Source organism: Oryzias melastigma, linkage group LG11, assembly GCF_002922805.2.
Source record: "Oryzias melastigma strain HK-1 linkage group LG11, ASM292280v2, whole genome shotgun sequence".
Classification (NCBI taxonomy): domain Eukaryota; kingdom Metazoa; phylum Chordata; class Actinopteri; order Beloniformes; family Adrianichthyidae; genus Oryzias; species Oryzias melastigma.
The window spans coordinates 6482658-6508145 of record NC_050522.1 but is presented as its reverse complement, the minus strand read 5'-3'; the positions used below and the strand labels follow the sequence as shown (position 1 = coordinate 6508145).

The 25488-nt window shown below is 39.7% G+C and overlaps 1 protein-coding gene across 21 annotated transcripts in view; it reads left to right on the top strand.

The window, feature by feature from the left end:
* Positions 1-25488, top strand: part of adgrb2 (adhesion G protein-coupled receptor B2) — a 346501-nt gene that overhangs the window by 289258 nt on the left and 31755 nt on the right. For 16 of the 21 annotated variants that reach the window (XM_036214184.1, XM_024293674.2, XM_024293614.2 and 13 more), the window contains 8 exons: positions 1878-1977; positions 3393-3464; positions 6986-7078; positions 9543-9788; positions 15052-15091; positions 15488-15502; positions 18550-18722; positions 20501-21202. In XM_036214184.1, the coding sequence (XP_036070077.1) occupies positions 1878-1977; positions 3393-3464; positions 6986-7078; positions 9543-9788; positions 15052-15091; positions 15488-15502; positions 18550-18722; positions 20501-21202 (1441 nt within the window). The remainder of the gene's footprint in view (positions 1-1877; positions 1978-3392; positions 3465-6985; positions 7079-9542; positions 9789-15051; positions 15092-15487; positions 15503-18549; positions 18723-20500; positions 21203-25488) is intronic. The other 5 variants (XM_024293648.2, XM_024293638.2, XM_024293541.2 and 2 more) reach the window with 5 other exon arrangements.

Below are 25488 nucleotides of genomic sequence, written 5' to 3'. Positions count from 1 at the left end.
ATTAGAGGTCCTGTCATTTAGTTGGATGCGGTACCGGACACGGGCTGAACCTCGGTAGGCGGCTGGCACCCTAACCCTACCCTTGTCCACCTCTGGTTCCGCGTCCAGAACTGGCAATGCATCCGGGACTAGTACCGATCTGCTTTTGGTACTGGGTTTAGGTTAGAGTTAGGGTACCGGTGCAGTCTGTGGACCGGTACCAATTTGTGGGATGGGGAGCCTTGATTTAATTAGAAAGGCCAGCACGTCAAAAAACAACGAGTTGGGTCGGGGACCCAAACGTCAAAACGTGACGTGGAGGTTCCTTAACCAAACGTCAGTATGTGACGACTTGGGAATGAGAACGTGTTGCTCAGCACACATAGGGACCTAATGGGGCTTGTGCACCTGCCCGTTTTGCCTCCGTGCCCCAGTGCCCTGTTTTTCTTTTTAAAGTTTTTATTCAAATTTATACTAATTAAATCTTGTTAGTGACATAAAAAAAGAGAAAGAAAAAAAGAAAAAAATCCAATCCTCCAATAAAGTGAATTAGTGCTGCCGCAAACGATTATTCTAATAGTCGACAAATCACCGATTATTTTTTACAATTAGTCGACTAATCGGGTCATGCGCAAACTGGATTAGCCTAAAAAAAAAATAAAGCCAAAACAGCTAGCATGCAGCTGAAACTTTAGCTAAACTTTTAAATAGCCCAAAATACAAAAAAGCCTAAAATAGCCAAAATACCTAGCCTGCCGCTAAAATATTAGCTAAACTCCAAATTAGCCTAAAAAAACTTAGTAAATGCCAAAATAGCCCAAAAAGCTAGCAGAATACCATTATAACTTTCCACTTTACTACACTCTGACTCCATATAATATAAAGTAACGACTAATTAACTATTAAATTAGTTGTTGACTAATCATGGCAGCTCTAAAGTGAATGAACTCGTGTTGACAATAACTTTTTAAAATGACAATTGTATCACTTTCACCTACACAGGTCATATAGCTGAGTAGTTATCTATTAAAATATATTTTTTAAAAATCTCCTTAATTGTCATATTGCTTTAAGGAAAAAAAAAACAAACAAAACGTTTTTGGTGCCCTTTTCTAAGTTTGAGCCCATGCCCCTCAGATATCCTGTGCACCTCCCTGTTGCTCAGTAACACGGAGGGAAATGGGGGCGGGGTTGCTCCATGCCATTTTAGCTAAAAACAGCATAATCATAATTAAAAGAACACTGGAAATGCTTTTATATTTAAGCTTCATTGTTGTGTTTTCTTTGTGTTTTTTGTTTGAAAGGCCTTCTCTCACTGAAGTATTGTAAATTAGGAGTAATTAGTGGTTTGTTTTTTCAGTATTTTTCTCTTCAAAGCCTTCATTTGAACTTATGTTTGCCTCTCGGGCCTCTAAAGACACTGACATGCTCCTCGATGAAGTTGTGTGCCTGACAGCTATAAAACTCTGAATTTGTGCTCACACAGCATGAACATTTGAAATTGGAGTGTGACTCTTTTTACTCCAGAGAAGCCCTTGTGTCACACTCATCAGTGGCCTGTCTTCTCCGTCTCTATCCAGCCTCTGCCTATTGTCTCACAGTCCACCAGCATGGCACTTAGTGTCCGTCAAGCATGTAATTGTCAGCAATTGTCAGAATCAAAACTATCTACATGATTACACGTCATCTTCCACTTATCAGTCCAGACGTTCTTTCTAATCCAAGCTGCAGTGTGAATCAGCGTCAAATCGATTGCCACTGTAGTTATGATTGCCGTCTGTGTGTTTGTGGAGCTGCGCGACTTTCCCGCGCTGCCTTGTCTGCTCCCTCCCTTCCTGTCGTCCCTCCGCAACCCCTTCAACTGGTATGTGCGTCTTCTTCTCCTCCTTCTCTGACAGGGCGTCTCTGTGGAGCTCCTGTGTGGTTCTTCCTCTGTTAGCGCTGACCTGGATGTCAGCAGTGCTCGCCATAACTGACCGCCGCTCCACGCTCTTCCAGGTGATGTCTCCACAGCCCCTAAAATATGCAAATGTAGAGCGGAGAAGCTGAATAAAGCTTTGATATGTGACCTGCTAAGACGCTGGGTATTTACTTTGATTCTGATGAGGAAGCAGAACTCTTTTGTGTTATTGTTGAGTTGCACACCATAAGCAGGACAGCAGGTTGTAGAATTAATTTTATTTAACTGTTGCTTCAAAAGGCAGGAAAAAATAATAATAAAAATGCAACAAAATAGACAAATAGGAAAGTTTTAGCATTATATTTCACCTTAGTGTTCAGAAACAATCAAAGGTTTTGCAAGCTGATTAGCCTGAATGTTAGTAAAATAGCATACAAGCTAATACCTGTAAGCTAGCATATTAGTATGCTAACTTCTTTCAACATTTCAGTTTCAACATTTCAAGACATACACAAAGTAACGGGAAAAAAACACAAAATAACTACTAAATAAAATAATAAACACTGCAACATTAATGTTGTCAGTTCAAAACATTATAAGGAATTTAAATGAGAAAAAAACTGTATTCTAACAGATATGTTCATATTTCTGCTTTCTATATCTTAAAAAGATAAAAATAAGCATAAAATGCTACAAATACTGTTTAATCATTGCTAAAGCCTCAGAAAAAACAAAATAAACTAAATATATGGCATTACCAGCGATAATGTTAATGTGAATGCTGTGAGCTGAATGTGGATCCTGAAGATACCGAAACTTATAGCTAGCTAAAAATGCTCATAGCTGAAAATGCTGAAGCCAGAAGTTTGCTAAAATATTAGCTAAATGCTGAATTAGCCACAAAAAATTGTAAAAATGTCTAATTTAGCCCAAAAATATAGTATATTGTCAAAATATCAGCTGAACTCCAACTTAGCCGCAAAAAAAGAAAAAAAATTATCATTTTGCCAAAACGACTAGCATAATGCTAAAATATATGCTAAACACCAAATTATTCCAAAAGAAAAAACTCTAAAATATCTAATTTTGGCAAAATTAAAGCAAGCATATTGTTAAAATATTAGCTAAACTCCCAATTAGACTAAATTACTTGAAAAATGTCTAAATTAGCAAAAAATATTAACTAAACTCCAAGTTATACTGAAAAAAAAATCAAAAATTGTCTAATTTTGGCAAACAAGCTAGCATATTGTTAAAGTACTAGCTTAACTCCTTATTACTCCAAAAAAACTGTTTATTTTTGCCAATATTTTAGCATTTTGTCTAAATTAGCCAAAACAGCTAGCATGTTGCTAAACTAAAAGCTGAAGTCCAAATTATCCTAAAACGTAGTAGTTGCTGAACATTTTAAAGTTTGAATGGTGTCTCTAGCAGAGAGTAATGCTTCAAAGATTCAAACAACGACTTAAAGAACCCGTTTATTGACGAAAATCTTCTTCTTTCACTCCTGCAGGTCTTATTTGCCGTCTTTGACTCCGTCCAAGGTTTTGTCATCATCACAGTCCACTGCGCCATGCGGCGAGAGGTTAGTTCAGCTTCCGCTTCCTGTTGAACGAGCAATGTGTGAACCGCAGCCGTTCTTAATTAATTTTTAACTCCACGCCACACGGCTGTCTCAGCTTTCCTGACTCCTTTCATCAGGAAACGTTCAATCACCTCATTTTCCAGGTCAGTCTCAGGCCACAGCATGGCAGAGCCAAATCAGACCCAGGAGAGATTAGCATGGTATTTATGCCCTATATTGTGGTGCTTCTTCCTCATAATGCAGTATGATAGTGCACTATTGTCCAACGGATCTAAGACTGGTTTAAGGAGCTTACTCAGATTCTGTACGGAATAAGACGATAAGTCCCACTAATAGCCCCTGGTGTCTGTTTGAAACAGGCTTTGCTTTGCCCCTGGGAATCCTGCATTTGTAGCTCATTGTGCAGATGCGAGAGACTCGCATTAACACACATGTCGATGTGTATGCTCCCTGCACCGCAATTAATGTATTTCCAATGTCATCAGTTTTCCATAACTGTAAATGTGTCATTTGTAGCTGACACACCACATGCAGGTTCGCCTGGCTCCCAGATATCATTAGGATATTAAACGCTCTGCACAGTGTAAGTGAATTTTTAAAAGCCTCCGAATGCTTAGCAGCATTAAATCAATATTACAAAAGGAGCCGGAATCAGGATACACTAAATCCAGGAATTATTTATTCTAAATGTATGAAAATCCGTTGCAAGATAGCGAGCGCAAATCCTTCCCTGCTGCAGAACAAACAGGAGTGATGGGGGCAGGGAGTTGGAGGAGACTCTATGAAGTGCACAGCAACATGAAGTAAAACACTGCAGACAGAAACGCATGCTGTTAAGTGCAGCTCCATGAGGAGCCCCACAGTAGCATCGTGTTCATGTAAAGGGGCTGGAGAAGAATGAGAGGGGCATGAAAGCATGCGCGACCTGCCGAGAAGAAGAGAGACGTGGGGAGATTTGAGAACTCCAAGAGGCGGCCAGAGAAGAAACCGCCAGGAGATGTGAAGGAGAGGAACAGAAGGTTATGAGGGAGCTGCTTGGTTTCAGTAAATGATGGAGGACGAATAAAGGCATGCAGAGATCACTGGAGAAGAACGCGACTCATCATCGTAGCGGGGGGGGGGGGAGGGTTTCTTCTTAAAGATGGAGAGAGACGTCACACACAGAGCAAATGAGATCAGTTTAAATCTGGAGGGAAAAGTCCTTAAGTAGAGAATAAACTTTTATATCGAATGCATCAAATACCAAACCATCTAAGTTTGTAATTAACAAAATTCCAGTACGTAAGAACAGCTTTGCATCGATGGCAACACTACATTTGTGAAGTATCAGCAATATTCGTAAACTTTACATTTGTGAAAGAATTAACTTGTTTTTGTTACACACCTCACTGCTGTAAAGTGTTGCATATCAGTGCAAAACTGCTTTTTTTTATTAATTTTTTTTTCTAATTTTGTTAATTCAGTAAACACTTAAGTACTGTGAGGATTTACCTGTGTAAACACTTCTTTAAGTATTGCATACCACCGCAAAACTGCTTTTCGTAGTTTGAAAATTTGGCAGAATTTTGTCACTTATGAAAGCTACTTTAAAGAGTTGCATATCAGTGCAAAACTTGTTTTCTTTGCATTGGGATTAGCTGGAATTGTGTTAATAACACAATTCCTGTAAAGTATTGCATACCAACCCAAAACAGCTTTTTTTTGCTTCAAAATTAGTTGGAATTTTGTCAGTTTCAAAAAAGTAAAACATTGCTTCTTTAAAGTGTTACATATCAGAACAAATAACTGGTTTTCTTAGCATCTGAATTTGCTAGAATTTTGTTAATTGCTTAAACACATCACTACCCTATAGAAATAAATACCACCACAAAACTGCTTTTCTTAGCTCAAAAATCTGTTAGAATTTCATTGATTGTGAAAAGTAAAATATTTCAAGTGTTTCAAATCAGCGCAAAACCGTCTTTCTTAGCATCAGCATTTGCTGGAATTTCGTTAATTGCGTAAACACTTTGCTACCGTAAAGTAATGTATACCGCCTCAGAACTGCTTTTTTTAGCTTCAAATTTTGTCAGAATTTGTTCATTTGCTTAAGCACTCAACTAGTGTAAATTGTTGAGTATCAGTGCAAAAATGCTTTCCTTAGCTCCAAAATTTGTTGGAAATACCTTAATTGCATAACTTTTGAAGAGCTAGGGTCATTCAAAAACGTCAACACCGTAGCTAAAGTTCCGTTGTGAAAGAGTTAGCCTTGTCAGTACAAAAACAACTCCTACTGGCAATGTTTCTATACGTTTCTGGTTTTGATGAACAAGAAAGGCTTAACCAAAAGTTTCCAGATGACCAGTGTGGTCACGTTTACCCTTTTATCTGCAAAAATATTCTATAATTTGAGACCTTTGAGAAGTTCTCCATTGGCTGTCTTTGGAGTGAGACCTTTGTGGCAGTATTCATAGTGGAAGACAGTTTTTTATTCTCATCTGAAAATCAGCTGGGTTGTCATTCCATTATTGAATTGATTTTTTTACAAGCTCTGTCCATATTTTTACTGTTGTAGTTATGACACTTGGACTGTTAACAGAGCAGAGGAAACTCATTTCCGAGACTCTTCTAGTGGGACCATTTTCAAACTCTAATATATCTTTTTTTTCCCTCAACACCTAGAACTCTCTAGAGTAATAAATTTGCCCGCTTTTAAATTTAGTATATTTTTCTTTTATCCGTAGCTAAGGAGTCCAACCAGAAAAAGTAAATTAAAAACAGGTTTTTAATTTAAAAAATCTATTCCCTCCGTGCTCGCATATTGGGGCAAGGACAGAAGGTCGTTTTTAAAAAGATTTTTTGATGTAAAACTTTGCTTTAGCAGATTTATTTTACAGATAATTTACACATCATAGTAGAAAATATAAAAAATGTATACAGTATTAATCAGATGCTACTGACTGTAGCAGCACATGCAAAGAAAATCCCTATTTCTACCCACAAAACTGTATGGGGACACCTACTGTATAATGCAGAAATGAATCATGGGAGAGTTTCTGTTGAAGATGACAGGGATACATTTGAGTTGGGTTTTGACTGATGGGAGTTTACTGCAGTGCGGAGATAAAGAAAAACAATTTGACACCCAGAAAGCTCAGGGGTTGGAGCATCTTTACGCCGCCTTGTTGATTTTAATTAGAGCCACAGATCTCACAAGGCTCAGACGGGTCACTTTGAAGTACAGCTCTGTGCTCTCTACAGCACTCCACTCACTATTCGATAATCTATAAGATGACTTACTTAGGAGAGGATTTGGCTCCTTCTTTAACTCTGCCCTTTTCACATAATTTTGGATTCAGTTCAACATGAAAGAATAAAGAATGTACAGAACCTTTAAAGGAAGAACCTCAGGCTCCTGACTTTTTTTTTTAAACTGTGACTAAAAGTGCTTCTACAAACTTTTTTCCTTCTGTATCATGTCTCCCTTTCCCTCATTATTCTCCCCTCACCCCGTGCTCTCCCTTTCCTTGAACACCGCCTAGGTGCAGGATGCGGTGCGATGTCGGATGGGGGGATGTAAGGACGACAGTGAAAACTCCCCAGACTCCTGCAAGAACGGACAGGTGCAGATCATGGTGAATAACATTTCATTTCATCCACATTGCAGTTCATTTGCATCATGGTAACCAACAGGGGCGACCGGCAGACTTCAGCCTCGGCAGACAGAAACATGGCTGCTGTTGGTGAAGTGATCAAACCCGATCAGCCTTTCTCTCTTCTTGCTTTTCTTAATTGAGTCTTTTTTTTAATGCATAATGCATCTTCATTACATTTCCAAAAATGTTCAGTTTTCATGTTCTCACCCTGAAGTCATACCCAAACCAACTCTGTTAGAAAATTCATCATTATATAATATTATAATAGCAATAGCTTAAACAGCTTCCTCTTAATTATGATTTTGGTTCAAGCTGAACTACTTCTTAATCCACAAAACACTTATCAGGCATTCTCAAAACAGACACTTTTTCTTTTATTCCTAATCTACTGTATTTTCTGCACAATAAGGTACACTGGATAATATTTCACAATAAATGGTATATTTTCCAATTTATGTCTAGTACTGAGCTATTGGCCGCATTATAGAAGACAAAAGAGTCTGAGATGAATCTATCAGTCAGTCAGACTTTATAAACACCGTTCAGAGTGACTCTAGAACCCATTTGTAACACACTGTTTGAAGCCATGTTAGCATATTAACAAGACCCTCAACTCCTAAGCTTTTTAGCAATATGTAAAAAAAAAACAAAAAACAGACAGGATACAACTAAAACTAGCGCTAGTGTGACTACGCTAACTCCCAACCTTGTATTATACAGTATTTAAACAAACTCCCAACTTTGTTTGCCGTTACAGCGCTACATGTTAGCTGTGTTAGCATATTTACAATAACACTAAACTTTGTTTGCAACGCGTAAAAAAAAGATTGATAACACTATGACAAACCTCAGTGCAACTATACCAACTCTCCACCTTGTTAGTAACGTGAAAAAAACACATTCCGATACATGTTAGCTGTGTTAGCATATTTATAACACTCAACTTTGTTTGCAACATATAGATTGACAACGCTAAGACAAACGTCAATGTGACTATACTAACTCTAGACCTTCTTAGTAACACTGCTACATCTTAGCTGTGTTAGCATATTTATGATAACACTCAACTTTGTTTGCAATACGTAAAAAAAATAAAAGATTGAAACGGCTAAAACAAACGTCAATGTGAATATTCTAACTCCTTACCTTGTTAACAACATAAAAAAAAAAAAACATTCTGACGTCGCTACATGTTAGCTGTGTTGTCATGTTTAGATTAACACTCAACTTTCTTTGCAACCTACTGCTAAAACAAATGTTTCTGTCACTACGCTAACTCCCAACCTTGTAAGTAACACATGGAAAAAACACACTGTTAGTTACACATTGTTAGCTATGTTAGCATATTCACAATAACACCAGTTTGCAACACGTAAAAAACAGACTGATGGGCCTACTGCTAAAACAAACGTTACTGTCACTATGCTAACTCCCAAGCTTGTTAGCCACTTGTTAAAAAAAACTGTTCGACAACGCTACACGTTAGCCGCCTTAGTGAATTCACGATAATATCTTTTTTGCAATTCGTACAAAAAGACAAGCAGAAATTTTACCAGAGTACTGTACTTTTAGAGTACTGTGTAGCTCTAAAAACCGCTTCAACATCAGTAAGCATAACCAGATTTATTACATATATAACACGCTCTGGATTTCAAGATGCACGGCCATTTTTTGAAAAAAGGAAAAAATATGGCTTTAAGAGTGCCTTATAGTGCAGAAAATAAAGTCATTTCTTTATCTTTATTTAAAGCTCAGAGAAATCCCATAAGTTGTGTTCTGTGTTCCAAATGCGCTTAATAATGCTATAAATCACAGAGACTTTGAATGCCTTCCCAATGTCAGTGCGGTCACACCACAACTGTGCGCAGCTCTCACTCTCGCCGTCGTTCCCTGTGTTCCTCCCCCAGACCTGTTTGTGGTAATGGTTATGGGTCTCTCAATGCTCCTGTGAGGTGATCAAGATTAGGCTCGTGAGCCATCATTCAGTTCACTAGAGCCGACGCTACACTTTCTCTATCCTTAGTTAAGGTGCAGCTTTACTAATTAAACTTTCATTAATTTTGTTATCATTAAATAGGGCTTGTGATGTTTACTTAAGGAGGATCGCTGGTATCTGTTCAAATAGGCGGCTGTGATAATCAAGATGCCTTTTTAGATTGTTTTTAAGGGTGACTAATGGTAATAAACCAAAAACCTACATAATGTTTACTCAAAATATTTAGTGGGTTTGTCACCTCTTATAATAACATTACTAATTAAAGCAGAAGTTATTCTACTTCCACATAAAATTGTATAAAACTCTTGACATTTATAGACACAAAGTTGATTGTTGTTAATCTAATTAAAAGTCAACCCAAGGAAGAAACAAAATTAGCTGCACTTGTTATCCAATATAAAGTCTATAATTTCCTGTGACATTTTAATTCTGTTTTTACATTATCAGAAGTGTGCAGGTGCAAGCGTCTGTGGACAGCAGCACGGCTCTCGTCACAGCACTCCCCTGTGCCTGTCGGGTTGTCACCCACAACCACTCCCACCTACGTGCCACCAGACATGCCAACAAGCCTGTTACCACAGTCTGCCCCGAAACGACTGCAACTACGGGCTAGACCACAACCACGCACATGAGCACATCCCAATACTCAACAATACCCACAACCATGCCCATAATCACATCAGCAACCGAGCAGTATGTCAGCGGCAGAAAAGCCTAATGATTCATAGTTAGACATAGTTTAGTGAATAGAAAAGGTGCAATCTGTAAATTCATATTTGACCAAAAAGGGGAAAAATTAGTAAACAGAATTCTAAAATAATGCTTATTGTAACTTTTAACAAAACTCTAATTTTATGTTATTTTTGAGCTAAAATATTTATCTCTGGGTGGGAATATTACTCCAGCTATGTCGAAATTCCTTCATTACTCATGACATAGTGCATTTGCCATTTTGTTAAGCTGTCTGGACCTACAATTCCAAAACTGAGTGCCCTAGAAACTTCCTATAAGTCTCTGAGAAAGATTAGTGTGCATAAATGCTGAACAATTTCAATTGAATTTTTTTAATGTCGTTTATATATATATATATATATATATATATATATTTATATATTAAATATATATAAACTGTCCATTTTTTCATCATAAGAAAATAGTGGATTCATAAATAGTCTTATTTTAAGCTTTTACTTTGGGAAATCATTATACCTCTATATAACCTGTAGTTTTATTTAGGAAGTATATAGCCTCTAACACATTTTTTTTAAAATATTTTAAAACTTTTCCTGTTTGTGTGTGAAATTTTATTAAAAAAATATGCTTTAGTACAGGGGTCTCAAACTGTCGGCCTGTGGGCCATTTGTGGCCCCCAAGTTAATATTTTGCAGCCCCAACATGATATGAAAGTTCACTCTCTGCTAAGCTGTATCTTCTGCATGTACATGCTTCTTTGATGATGACTTTGTATTTGCTTTGTTATGCTTAAAACTTTTCATTTGCTATTTTCGTTGGATCAGAAAAGTCCTTAGCAACAGTTGCTAGCATCATTAGCTCCTGTTGTTTCACAGGACATGCAGAAGATATTGCTTAGTGGAACATAGACGTGAACAAATGTTCAATAAACTTGTTCAGTTAACATAGACAGTGGACGCAAAAAAATATTTTGGCTCAAATGGAACCCCATACAGCCCAGACTCAGCTGGACTCTGCCTTCAGTGGCTCCAAGGTAAATTGAGTTTGAGAACTCTGATTTAGGAGTTCCTCTTATCTTTTCTGTGAGACAGGCGTCCAAAACAGTTATTTCTGAAGGTTGGATAAGAAATTTCACAATCAAATGCTGAGGTACAGTGTTAAAAACAGGTCCAGTTATTAAACTTCGTTCCACGCGGATATCTTTATCACTTGAAATTTCTTTGGGAAGAAACAAACATAATCTAAGTCTGAACTGATTACACATTGCACCTTTTATGTGTGAATAGAAATAGCTGTGATGTATCTGAAAAGCAACTGTGATTTAATGCATGCAGTACTTAACCTTAAACCACTTGCATGTGTTAAGAGTAATGTTTGAGATAAGGTCAGTGTTTTTCTTGGTTTTATAGAGTGAGCTTCGAGTATTCTATTCTTCTTGCCCCATATGATAAAGCTTGAATCGCCCCGCTGCAGGGAATTCATTTACTAAGAGCTTTTCTTCTCGTGCACGACTTTTGTTTCTCATATTTTATCATTTCCCTTTTTTTAATTTCTCATCTCCACCTTTTCTATATGGTGTGCCCAAACTGTCTAGGATTTAGGGTTTATTATCCAAAGAAAGGCTTTTGTAAGTGAATCCCGCGGAGGGCAGGGGGAGGCTCTGTGTTGAGAGTAGAGAGGACCACAGCTGCATAGTAATGAATTCTTCAAAAGTTTATTAAAAAAAAAAATCAGAGTGCGGTTGCTATTTTGAAAACGTTATTTCTTCATTCAGATCAGTCTCCTGTGCATTTATGAATGTTGCATTTCCTCGATGGAGCGGTGTTTTTACACAGAAGCTACATAATGCCTTAGCTACAAGCACCTGTATGGGGCGGTTGGCCAGTTCTGGTGCTACAGGTTTTTTGGGTTAATCAGGTGTGGAGGCTCATAGACAGGAACAGCCGCAACTTAAGGGCAGCAAAGGTGTGCCTTGTAGTTTTCTTGAGTCTCGTATGACCACCTTAACCCTCATGGTATCTGATGGGGCCTAGATGACCCCACTTTTAATGTAAATGTGCCTGGGGTAACACAAGGGGTTAACGTATGTCATTGAAAGCACCATAGTTGTGTGTTTTGTTATTGTGAACAATAATGTCAGTTGTGCACACTTATAAAGTGATGCTGTTGAGTGCTGTTGTGATGACCTTAGCTACACTTTAGTCATTAGTAGAGTGTGACCCCATTACTGACCACATGCTGGACATATAGGGTCAACATTTTCCCATTCCAAAGTCATCACATGTTGGCCTTTGGTTAAGGACCCTTCGGGTCAAAAATTGCCGTTTTGGGTGTCCCCAACATTTTTTTAAATGTTGGCTATTCCAAATAATTCAAGGGTCCTCAACCTACGTGCTGCATACCGATACCGGTCCAGCACCAGGACATGGACTGCACCGGTATCCTAACCCTAACCCGATACTGAACGTAGATCGGCACCAGATGCGGATCGTGACTGAGCATGGATCAGTATCAGTTCCAGATGCGTTACTGGTTACAGTCCGGTACCAGGACGTGGACCACACTGGTATTCTAACCCTAACCTGAACACAGATCAGTACTGGACACTGATCGGTACCGGAGGCTGATCGCTATCGGACACAGATCAGTATCAGTTACAGATCTGTTACCGGTTATTGACATGGTACCAGAAGTGGACAAGACTATAGGATTAGGGCACCGAGTAAGGGTATCTCTACTGGCCACATCTTGAGGTTTGGTCGCCATCAAACAACTGGACCCCTGGTTTAATTGGCACAGCATGCACATAAAAAAAGACATTTTGGGGACACCTTAAACGTACATTATGTGACGCAAAGGGCTCCTTAACCATGTGTCAATATATGAAAATTTGGGAATGAGAAAGTGTTAACCCTAAATGTCCAGTAAGGGACCAATGCACGCACCCTACCCTGTGTGGCACAAGGTCACCGTCCAACAGCATCACTTCGTAAATGTGCGCAACTGACAATATTCTCCACATTACCAAACGCACAACAATGGTGCGTTCCATTTTTATGACATCCCTTAAGGTAGCCATACGAGACTCAAGGAATCGACAAGAATGAGAATGTCTTGATGGGGTGTGTAAGTCATACTGTAGGACACCCTCACGTCCTGTAGGGAAAAACACTCAGATTATCTAATTTTCTAAATTTTTAATTGCCGGGCTGCAAACAGTAAGTGTGCACTCATCACTTGTACAGTACTAAGGGGCCCCTTGCACAGTGCGCAGGGTTTGGGAGATTGAAAAAGTGAGATATCAGTACGACATGTCTAAGTCTCAACCATTGACTGTATAAGTACAAACTGTGCACAGCAAGCGTTGAGGTCCCCCATAGGAAATACATTACTTCCAGCCCTCGTGAAATCAGGCTAGAGCCTTCGCCGTCACTTCCTGATACGTCCAGCGCCATATGGCAAATGATTGCAACCAGTTGACGGCGATTAGTTTGAGTTGGTCTGAGTTACGTTTTTTTTAAAGGTACTACTGTCACTAATCATGAGTGAGCTAGTTTCAGCTTGTTCAAAGTCCACACCCCTCCCACTGACAGCAGCTCAGGGAAATCTGTCAATCAAATGTTGGAGGCGGGGCCAGCGGGAGCCACATGCTTTTACTGAGGCATCCAATTGGTCAGTTTATAACTTGGAAAAACTAGCAATAAAGAAAAAATATCTTTAAAAAAATAGTAAGGCTGTGAACAATAACACATTAACGCACGCAATTTATCAAAAATAATTAATGCATTAATATTTATTAACGCAAATTAATCGAAGAAACAGTTATTCGCTTTAACTCTCTGGTTCAGGCTTCCACGGCGTGCGTTAAAACATTTTGTCGGGTATTATCCCATGGTCACTTACAAAAAATAAATATTCAATCGGTTTTTAGTGCTTTATTCTTGCTATTTTTGTGGTTTAGATCACTTTTTCACAAAAAGCGGACTATTTGATCCGTGGTCTGGTGCCAAATTGTACAAATAAACTTTACCTGGTAAAACATTATGATTAATCGTGATTACCCCAACACAAAAGTATGATTAATCTGATTTTTTTTGTAATTTATAGATAGCGTAATTAAAAATAAATGTTCTAAATGTAGAGTTTCGTGTGTGATTTCATGTTGTGATTATTCGCAGATAACAAGTGGTCAGCAAATACTAAGGAAAAAAAAAATAGCGATTAATCCCAAATAATTTTTTCCAGGTTTGCCATTATTTTCGTATGTTTTATTTTTTTTATTTGATTAATTCCTGGCCCTAAAAAATAGTATTAGAAAGAACGTGATAAGAATAATGTATCTGAGCAAGAATGTTTATTCTGACAGATAAAATGACTTTGAAATGACTGTCTATTTCTCAATGGAAGTCTTTGAGACTTTGGCCTTCTTGCAACCCAGTGGTACTTCCTATTTGGAAAACGAGAAGGACGGGATTGCTCAGTCCAGTGCCTACTTATACAGTCAATGGTCTCAACTCTCTCCCCCTGACTTACCCTTGCATGGTGAGTTGCTTTCCAATTTTCGCTATACAGGCGATCTCAAGATTTCCTGTAGGACCCCTTTCGTGTCCTGTACAAATTTGTCCTATTTTTCCCCACCGGACAGCCAACTTCCCCCATAAGGGCAGCTACTGATCACACCGACAAACCTTATTAGTATTAAGTTTAAATGTCAGGCACGCTTTAAGACCGCCCGTGTGTTTGTGTGGCTAGCATGCATGTAAAGAAGAAAGCACTTGCCTTTTTTTCTCTGTCTACTATTTTTTCCAAGTCCTGCTGGGAGATGGCAAAGTTTTGCTTCATGTGGCACAGCAGATAATAGTTGTGTTTCTGTGCAAATGTCTGCGTCTGCCTCTATTTAGATGATAGTGGAGTGACTGATGAGGCATACAGTAACATTATGTAGCTCCCAGAAACTCCATTTCCTTCACGTATCTATAGTCTGTACTTAGATCTGCTGCTTTGATACAAATCGAGAAGACTGTATTAGTGCAGGACCCAACTATTGTTTAGCTTTTCTGCTCAGTCCTTTCTCAACTTTTAAAGGATAACAGCAATTTTACTCAACAGATTAGGTATGGCTATCCTTTTATTCAACACTGAATCTCTTGGACACATCTTACCATTCTTAGGGTATCGTGACTCATTGGACCTATAGTCTACTAATAGTGTGGGTGCACTTTCTTATTGTGTTTCCTCTTTTCTCACTCTGCGTTCCTCTCAGACGGACTTTGAGAAGGACGTGGATCTGGCTTGTCAAACAGGTGAGCCCTCCTTTCCTGTGGATTACTATGCCCCTTTGTCCTCTACTTTCCTGTACTTCCATTGGGCCGCCACACATTCAACACAACAACACTCATAGCCTGCTAATGGAATTACAGGATTAGATGCTCTACATCTCTGCATTGTTGTGCTTAAATTACTTTGTCTTATCAATCGCCGCGATTCTACCCAATAATTGCTCAGTGAGCATATGTTTGAATGAGACCGTGTTTAATTGTGCATGATAATAACAGTCCTCAATGTGTTCAAACCTGTTTCACTCGCGAGTCAACAATGGACTTGTGTGGGTGTTTGGCTGTGATACAAGTGTACCACTGTCTGGTGAGTGTTGTGCTTTGATTTATTAACTCAGTTACTTTCCTCCTCCACCCTTGCAGAGAGAGGACACCCATGTAAGTTCTGCACCCGACTTTCCCACTTAACACTGCCTGACCCATCCCAGATTCCAGTAGCTTCTATAGACAAATCCTGGTTTTAGACGGAGGCAATTTGTAAAGATTACTTATACCACTAAATACTAGTAAATAGCTTAATTTGACTAAATTATAAAAAAATTCAAAGAGTAATGTTGCTCAAGTTTACAGTCCCACTCCAATCGTCTTTTCATTTGTAGATTATATTGAAGCCGTTTTTGCCCAAAATCTAAAAACTTGTTCTGTTTTATAGGACATAGTTTCTGCAGAGCAGCAGGAGTTCATTAGAAATCTGCCTCTGAGTTGTGGGTGGGATCTATCTGTCTATACTCTCCCACTAGCTTACAGACCCTCACAACCCCAACCTAAAAGTACCGGTGCAACAAAATGTTGAGCAAAGTTGGAGTTATCCAGCTGTATAGTTTTGATCCAAATTCTAGATCAGACGAGAAAAATAAAGACGTTCATGGATCTATTAGTCTACAAATGGATACGTCTGAATAAAGTGGACTGGGGCTTGTGGCTTGCCATAGTAGTTGCTATGTCACTGCTACAATCATTTACAAACAATTTGAATACAGAAATACTCAGAGAATGCAATTTTAAATGTTTTTTTTTTTAATGTATGTCCTCCATCATCAGAAAAATGCCACAAGAACATGTTAAACACGTTTTTCATCTGAGCAGGTCTTTTTAAATCCCTGTCTGAAGAAAATCATGTTTTTTGAGTTTTTAACATGTATGTGCGGCATTTTTCTTATGAAAGAGAAAAAATGTAATAAGTAATAATTTTGTTTTTGCATTTCCGAGTATTTCTCCTTTTAAATCAATCAAACTGTCTTGGACAGACTCTGTTTGAATGAATGATCTTCTTTCCATCAACAGCTCTGCTGCACATGCACTAAACCCTCATCTGTTCCTAGTGTCTAGTTCAGGTTCTGGAGAAGAGAAGATGGTATCTTCACATTGACTGCAGTCAAATGAGCCGCCGTTCACATTTCTGTGGTCAAATCAGCATCACTGGATTTTTGGTGTGAGTTTCATCCAATACTTACGGTAGCAGGACTGAGAACGCTGGAAAATCTCCACCAGACTCCACGGAGCTTCTTGATGTGACCACGGAAATGTGAACGGCGGCTCATTTGACCGCAGTTGGAAAGGATTGTAAATCAATGAAAGAGCATTTTGATGTTAGCTTTGATTATTTTATCAAGAACTCTGAGAAACCAATGATTGAATGTATTGATCACAGTCAATAAACATTGGAGAATTAGCTAAAAGAGTCTTTGGTGAACTGGAAGGAAAAAGAATCAGGATTTTGGAGGAAGTTCTGTCCATGAAGATCTTCACTTCCTCGTCCAGCTGACATCCGGATCAGAACCATACGGCTGGACATTACCCATATTGATGGACATAGACACAGAGCTATCGTAATCAGACAGAGGAAATCATGAGCGGTGCTGCTCAGCTCCAAAAGCCACGCCCCCTCAGATAAGATTTTGGAAACAGAGGCTTCAGATCAACTTGAAAAATGGCTTTTTAAGACATTTAGGTTGTGGGATTTTGGTTAAAAACTTCATAATTAAAATGAAATCCCTTCTGGGAACATTAAAAAAAACTGTCATGGGGGACTTTAATTAGTACAATATTTTAAACTAGTGTTTGCTATGAATCTAATTTCAGTTAGTTGATGACTTTTAGAGCACCCCGTATATCAGTATATTCAATGATTTGTTGCTGACTGACATTACAGAAATGATAGAAGTTGAGGATTTTAATTATTTGTTGCCAAGAAACTGTTCTTGGATGACAAGTAGCCAAGCACTTTTGACATCATGTTGATTTACTCAAGCAGAAATTTCAATGTAAACTGGTCTCTGCTCAGAACGTATTCACTTTATCTTTATAATGCAAGCCTGTATCAGTCAACAAAAAATTGTTAATTTTTTTGGGACTTCTGTGTGATCTATTACAAATTTATGGCACTTTTTTCTCTTCTACTCTTGTAAGTTTTTGAAAAAAATTGAACTAAAGTGAACTGCTAATGTAAAGTTTCTAGTATCCATGAATAGCCACACAGAAAATCACAGCCGGATTTGTCTATAGATACTTATTTTATGTAGATCTTGTTTTGTTTGATGCCCATTTTGGATGCAGAAATGAGATTGGACTGATTACGTCGAATCAGACTAATCTTTTCTGATCATTTTGCACCAATGAGATGACGACGCAGGAATGCGACATGTTCTGTTCTCACTGCTCTTTTCAATGGCTGCAGTTCTTGATCAAACAATAAAAGCTTCACTTTTAGAGTACATTTGGACCAGGTTTTATGTCCTCATTTTCATAGGGTAACGACCAGAGCATGACATCAGTTCTGAATTTAAAGATGCTTTTCCTTTGATTGTAGCAATAGACTGTTGATGCTGTGACAAAACTGAACGCATATTAATGCAGCTTTCCACCGCAGGAACAAGCAGGCAGCTCTGGAAAACGATCTGCCACCTTCACGTATGCTCTGATCTGTTTTCTCTTTTATGGATTTCTGTATCTCAGATCTCTGTTTACTGAGCTTACTTTCACTGGATTAAAACTCACTTGGTCATAAGCTTTTTAAGGGCTCGCCTCCAATTCCTGTCTGCCAGACGTTCCTTCAGTGGAAAGATGGCTAGCGTTCATTTTTGGGTAGCTTTGCTGGAAACCAATCCCTAAAGTTTCTCCAAAGTCTGGAAAGTAAAACTCAATTTGAGTAATTTAAAACTCAACGTATCTAAGAGTTTGTGAGATATGTTTAAAGCAATATAATAGAAGGAGAAAGTCTGAGAAGTAAATAAGAAATGTAATTTAGTAACCCACTTAAGCCGTCCTATTGTGGATGACTTTTTTTAAATGTATCAATTTGAATTTGTATCCCCCAATTTCCACTTTGGAAAACTGCCCCAACTGCCCCCCTTCTTAGTTTTACTCACACTTTTAAACTGACTTCCTGTCTCTGCGAATTTCTGCCTCCTTTTGTTTCACTTCAGTCATTTTCAAAGATGTTAACACGTGTAACCCAGCTACCATCACCGGGACCCTGTCTCGAATCTCCCTGGACGACGAAGACGATCCTAAACTCACAGCCCATCAGGAAGGAGGAGTGGGGGTCAACTTCAGCTCCCTGCCTGGAAATATCCCGCCACCAAATCTCATCGTACAGGTAGGCGTGTGACATCAAATTTAGGCAGGGGTCTGCGACCTTTCACAATAAAAGCCATTTGGATCAAACCCAACAAATCCCGACCAGAGCTGGAAAGTCTCACGAAACGTTTAGAAAAATATATTTTATTTGACAGGTGGCTTTTAAATATTTGCAATATTTTTTTTACCTTGGACAGCAGCGTAGCCAACACATTCCCACTCCTAAATCGTCACATATTGGCGTTTGGTTGAGGACCCCTCCGCGTCACTTTTTGGGTGTCCCCAACTGGTTGTTTTTCGACGTATTGGCTGTTCCCATCAACCTCCAGGCCGTGAACTAGTACCAGTATAGTACTACGACGCATAGGGCACCGAGACCCAAACCCAGTACCGGTACCCCAACCCTAACCCGACACCGAACCAGATGCAGTATCAGAACCGAACCAGTACCAGACGTAGTACCAGATGCGGTACAGGATGTGAACCAGTACCAGACGTAGTACCAGATGCGGTACAGGATGTGAACCAGTACTGGGTTAAGGTTAGGGTATCTGTACTAGGTTATGGTAGCAGTACTGGACACGTCCCGAGGGCCAGTTCGCATCTTGTACTGCATCCAGTACTACGTCCCGATGATTGTGGACCCTTGATTTTATAAATAGCCAGTATGTCAAAACATGACAAGTAGGGGACGAAAAGGTCAAAAGTGATGCAGAGGGTCCTTAACCAGATGTCAATACGTGAAGACTTGGGGATGAGAATGTGTTGGCAGCACACCTGAAGTCCCTTTCAAATTAAGATCTACCCTTATGTTCTCCTTCTCCGTCACATACTCTTTTTGATGTTTTGAGTGTCCCCAACTCGTCATTTTTTGACATACTGGCTGTTTGTAAAACCAATGGTCCGCAACCCCCAGGTTGCTGTATCGGACGTGTCTCTGTACCGCACGGACTGGTCCTTAGGACGCACCTGGTGCAGGGTTAGGGTTCTGGTACTGGACACAATACCGGTACCCTAACCACATCTGGTACTGGTCGAGTCAGGTATCCCACAAGATACTGGTATCGGGTCTGGTCTGGTATCTTATTGTACCCTAATCGCATCTGGTACCAGACACAGTATCCGATGTGAACCGAGCCCAGACATGGTACAGAACGCGCTCTGGTTCCATTTTAGTGTACCTGTACTGGGTTAGGGTACCGGTGCACTCCGTGTCCCGATACTGGACCGTTCCGGTTCACTGCCTGGAGGATGGGACTCGTGATTTAATGAGAATAGCTAGCATGTCAAAAAACAACGAGGTAGAAACACCCAAAACTTATTTTTTTACACAGAGGGGTCCTTAACCAAACGTCAGTATGTGATGATTAGGGATTAAGAATGTGTTGCCTTTCCAGCAGATTTAATTGAATTAAAAATGCGAGAAAAAAAAAAAAAGAGTAAAGTCAACGATGGCATTTTTTATCATTGTGGAGTGATAAACACTAGATTAAGCTTTTTTACTATTAGTTTGCTCAATTATGTGACATTTAAACATACCATAAATGACAAAATTAAAAATAAATTATCCAGAAATGCAAACACATTATTTATTCATATAAATTTTTTTTCCAAAAACAAATCTCCACAACAGAGGAATTACAGAGCTACATGTGGCTGTGGAGCTTCAGGGGGACTGGACCCCTTGGTTAGGGATTTTTTAAAATTATTATTAATTTTTAATTATTATTATAAATGTAATTACTAATTATAAATTGCTTTGAAATTGTTTCTAAAAATGATTATTTCATTTTCAAGGTACCAACCCTTGGCCTCAATGAGCTGAGCGAATCCCCGCTGAAGAAAGAGCTGAACTTGGACCAGCAGAGGCAGCAGGGGCAGCAGCGCAACACTACTCCAATTTACCTGTGCACCGAGAGTGGCCTGGGCTGGGCTCGACCGCCGGCTTCCTCCAACAACTCCCAAGATGGCAGTGCGGGAAGCGGAGGGAGCGGGGGAGGAAGCGGGGGAGGGGAGGGAGACTACATGGTCTTACCGCGCAGGACGGTCAGTCTCAAACCCCCGGCTTCCTCCTCGCAAGGGGGAGGCCTGGGACTTGGGGGCGAGGACCAGCCTCTCAACATCGCAGTGGAGGACGCCCCCTTCCCTCCCCCTCCCTCCCCTCTGACTCTTCACCCAGCCGAGAGTGAAGCCTACCCGGCGGATTTTGTTCCGTCCAGCGTGGGCGACATGAACCTCACCATGAACCTCAATCGCTCCTACGGGACGATCAAAACCATGCCCCATGGGCATGGCCACTTGATGGCTCAGGGGGGTCTCGTGCACTCCCACGGAGGACACATGCACTCCCACGGGCATTCGCTCCACCTGAAAGCGGGCCAGAGACCATCAGTGAGGCAGATTTTAACAAGCGGGCCTACAGTAGAGAGAACCAGGACCCTGCCACGCAACCTGGGAAGTACCAATGCCAACACCAGCCACTCAGCGGGATCTTTGGAGGTGGGTGAGAGGCCGTTAATGGTGGGATGTCCTAACAGCTGTTGATTTATTTTTAAAACACAACACACCTGGGACCATGTCCTATTCTCATGAGGGTTGTAGCGACTGAAGAACTTGACCACTGGAGGTGCTTAGGCAGGTCTAACTTCTTGTGTTCATTCTTAGATATACTGAAAAAAAGAAGCAACAAAAGGTCATTTTCAAGGGTTCCAAAATGCTTCCAGGTAAATTGAACCAATCAACAAATAATACCTGGACCTGCCCACCTTCTCCATACACACAAACAAAACTTGTTGAAATGAACCAGTGGATTCAGTCAAATTCTCCTCCTGGTCATGTGACTTTGCAACAACAACGTCGGGTACAATGCTGATGTGGTTACCATATAAATTGGGTAGATTGATGAGTTGCATGTGGCAAAGGTATTCTTTGTAGGGTGTCAGACGATAAAATATCTTTTCTGTCGTTTTAAACATGGAAAATACAAGTGGCGTAATTAGAATTGAATACATATCTTTTGAAGGATTCCTGGACAAATTGTGTATGGCCTATGCCTTAGTCACAGCCACCCTTTTGGATGGATACGGGCTGTCTGCTGGTGAAAAAGACAAACCTTTATGGGGCATACAGATGGCCCACATAAAATTTAGAGATTATTGTATTTACCAGTCGGTGAGTTCACAGAGCATACTTGTCCATGTGCAAGCTGCGGGCAACAGGTTATAGCAAACAGTTGGTATGCCGGTCTAAGTTAGGGGGGAAGTAGGTTAATTTCCTTTTTTCAACCCCCCAAACCCTACACGGTGTGTAAGGGGTCTGTTATACTACTGTCAAATACACAATTGCCAGCGCACAGTAGGGAGGCATCGGTATAATCTTCAAAATTAGCTACCGCCGCCCAATCATAACTGGTGTGGTCATGAATGCAGATGGTGGAGTTCTGGCGACCATCAGTCAGGCAGGGATGATGCCTTTACAAAATTGTACGACAGCCACAGGTCGGTGGCAGCTGGATCTCCGACTGGTAGCAGGTCTGATTGGACGATGTGTAAATGTCTGTGGATGGCGGCCCTCCCTATCAAGAGCCACCCACTGACTTGTGGAGCACTGGATGGGGAGGTTGTTGCTCACAGTGGTCTTCAATGTTCTCAGGGAGTTTGTTTGTATGCACTGACACATGAAACAATGAGGGAATAGTGGGTCGATGGTTATCTGTGGCTGGGATTGGCGGATTGCAGTCTTGTCTTCACCAGGCCCCTGGCCCATCTCAACAGCCCTTGTCAAGTGCCCGCACTTCTACAGTACAATTTCTAGACTCCTAACAACCGGATAGTGGCAGTGGGGCGGCAGGATGGTGGCTGGAGGGTGGCAGTCTGAAATCGTCCAATCATTGGACAATTTCGGACGCCTGGTAGACAATCCTATCAGTCAGTTATCCCTCTACTGCCTACCTGCCACTTGCTTGCCACCACACACCCTTTAAATGTGCCCGGTCGCCGGTCAATTTTAACTTTTTTCTTCTTTTGCTGCTTTGCGGTATGCAAGTCTGCAACTGCCGCTGCTTGATTACAAATGCAGCCACGTGGCTAACTGCAGATTTTGCTAAATAACTGGCATTTAGGTCACCTCAATGTGGCATTTTGGGATATGTGATCATAGCCTTAGTGCTGTTCACATAAGTGTGGAACCATATGTCATAAGGGCGTGTAACTTACATTATCCTCGCAAATACTTCACGATACACTTACCACATTCATGATGACGATGGGTCCCATTGTCACAATGTCCCTTAAGGTGGCCGCACAAACATCAAAGGAACTGCAAGACAAACCTGTGCTCCCCTTTATATGCAACCGCTCCTCTTCATGACCTTCTATGGGCCCAGACAACCCAAAAACTTGTAGCGCCAGTACAGATCAATCCCCAGTACTGGTACATGTGACTAAGGCATAAGGACCTACCTTCATAGTTTTACAAAGGTTTCCTTCAGAAAAGTGTTTATCTATCAAACATTTTTACACTTCTGACAAAGAACAGACCAGGTTTATTTATAAACGCTGGTTAAAACAATCATTCTATTGAACTTCTTCTTATCAGTACACCACTTCCTTGACAAGTGTTTGCTTTCCTCAACCTTACATACATACATGTTAATGGAAGCAAACAAGATCAGAGGGAACTCTTAGGTAAATGCCTCCGAACTGACCTTTACTTTTCTCTCACACTGAAGGGGTTACGCTTTAACAAGAGTAAATAAACACAGTGTTTTTGTGCCAAAAGCGTTTTGCTGGTTGATTAAAAGAGTGGCAGTGTCACATTTACAGAGAAGCAGAGACGCCTCATTTGAAGCTGAAGGCAAGTCATTAAAACTGTGAAACAATAACTGTTGGAACGAAGCAAGCACACAGGGATGATAAAGGCTCTGAGGAGGAGGTCTCTGAATGTCATTTACTGCTGTTTGAATATGCTTGATATCAAGATAAGATTCAGAAAATGTTATATTGTTCCACTGGTTTGGTGAAATGAAACTGAGAGGTCACGCAAAGTAATGTTTTTGTCCAAACTTTTTAGATTGGATCTCCAAATAATCTAATCAAGCTACTGAAAACAGACTTCAGATGATAATATAGAAATTTACCTTTTTTAACTGCCAAATACACAGCTGTCTGTTTAATTACAAGTTCTGCACTGCACACATTTTTCAACTCTTTTGATAATAATAATAAAAATTTACTTCACTACTAAAATAGTGCAAAGCCATAAAGGGACATTGAAGTTAAAAAAATAATAATAAAATTCTGGTTACAAACTGGTGTACACCAGATAGTGATTGGTGTGCACCAGATAGTGATTGGTGCCCACCAGATAATCATTGGAGCGCACCACTTAGTCGTTGGCGCGCACCATATAATAATTGCTGCACGCTAGATAGTAATTGAAGCACACCAGATAGTCAATGAAAAAAAAGAAAAAAAAAATCTAAAAATTGAAGTTATTTTTTTTTTTCAAGTTATTATCTGATGTGCACCAGATAGTAATCAGAATTGGTTTTTTAACTTTAATTTTTTGAAAAGAAAAAAAATATTGAATTTATTTTCTACTTTGATGTCCCGTAAAATAGATCGCAATTGCACCTTTTTTAATTATCTGTTTACGTCAGTATTGCTTTGGCCCCTCCCCTTTTTACATTTGACTTGACGTTTACAGATTTTTTTAATTGTGGATCTCCTTCTTAAAAACAACCAGACTTTGACCATATTTGCTATCAAACCTCCAACTTACTGGTTACTAAAGCTCTGCCTCCAACAAGTGGAACTGCACAAAAATGTTAAATGTGATTAAAGCCTTTTTGGATCAATTTAAAAAAAAAAATATCTCAACATGCGAACAGTCTCAAACCACACAACAGTTATTAAATAAAAAGATCCTTTTATTCAATAAAATGTCAGTTTGCAAAGATGAACAGTCTTTCTTGATAGCATTTTTTTTATTTTTTTATCTCTAAAAATGTCTTTACTGTGAACTTGAAGTTTTTTTTATCCGTTATTTCCGTCTCAGATAAGAACATGGTTTTACTCTGCTGTTATCTTTAGTCTTGCATCAGATATTCTTAAAATTATGCAATATTTAAATGAACTTAGGAGTGTCTACATCACAATTTATTAGAGAAAACACTACACAATTACTACACAGTTCCACAACAAAATGCACCGAAAAAAATAATTAAACTCCAGACAGTACATTTACATGACGTAATTATATTAACATCAACAAATAAGCAGAAAATTCTCAATTACGTCTGACTGTTTCATGTGTCCTCACTAAAACATGCACTATACAGCTTCTGTATATGCATGTAACATACTGTATGTGTACCATCTTACAAAATAAAATGAAATTATATTTTCAATTAGTCATTTCACAAAGCGAAGCAGAGAAAGTTCTCCTGGTTTGAATTTCTGCCCTCTTTCCCCATTTTGGCTGATGTAGTATCAGATCAGCAAGTCTGCCCTTTTGAACGCATGAATACAGCTTTTAAATAACTGTGGAGAGCAGCTCCTCTCCCTGCCAAATGCAAATCTGGCAGACAGCAAGAGACAAATAGGAAGTCTGGGATGGAACGCCGTTCAGTGCCATGTCAGGGCCAGATGAGTTGGAAATGTCTGCAGCTGTTAAATTGGCGCTTTGTGTACCGCTTGCTAGAACTATGGAGGCACTTTGGATGAGAGCAGCAGGACCTAAACAAGATTATGAGATGAAATCCATCCCTCATATGCTTTTTTGCA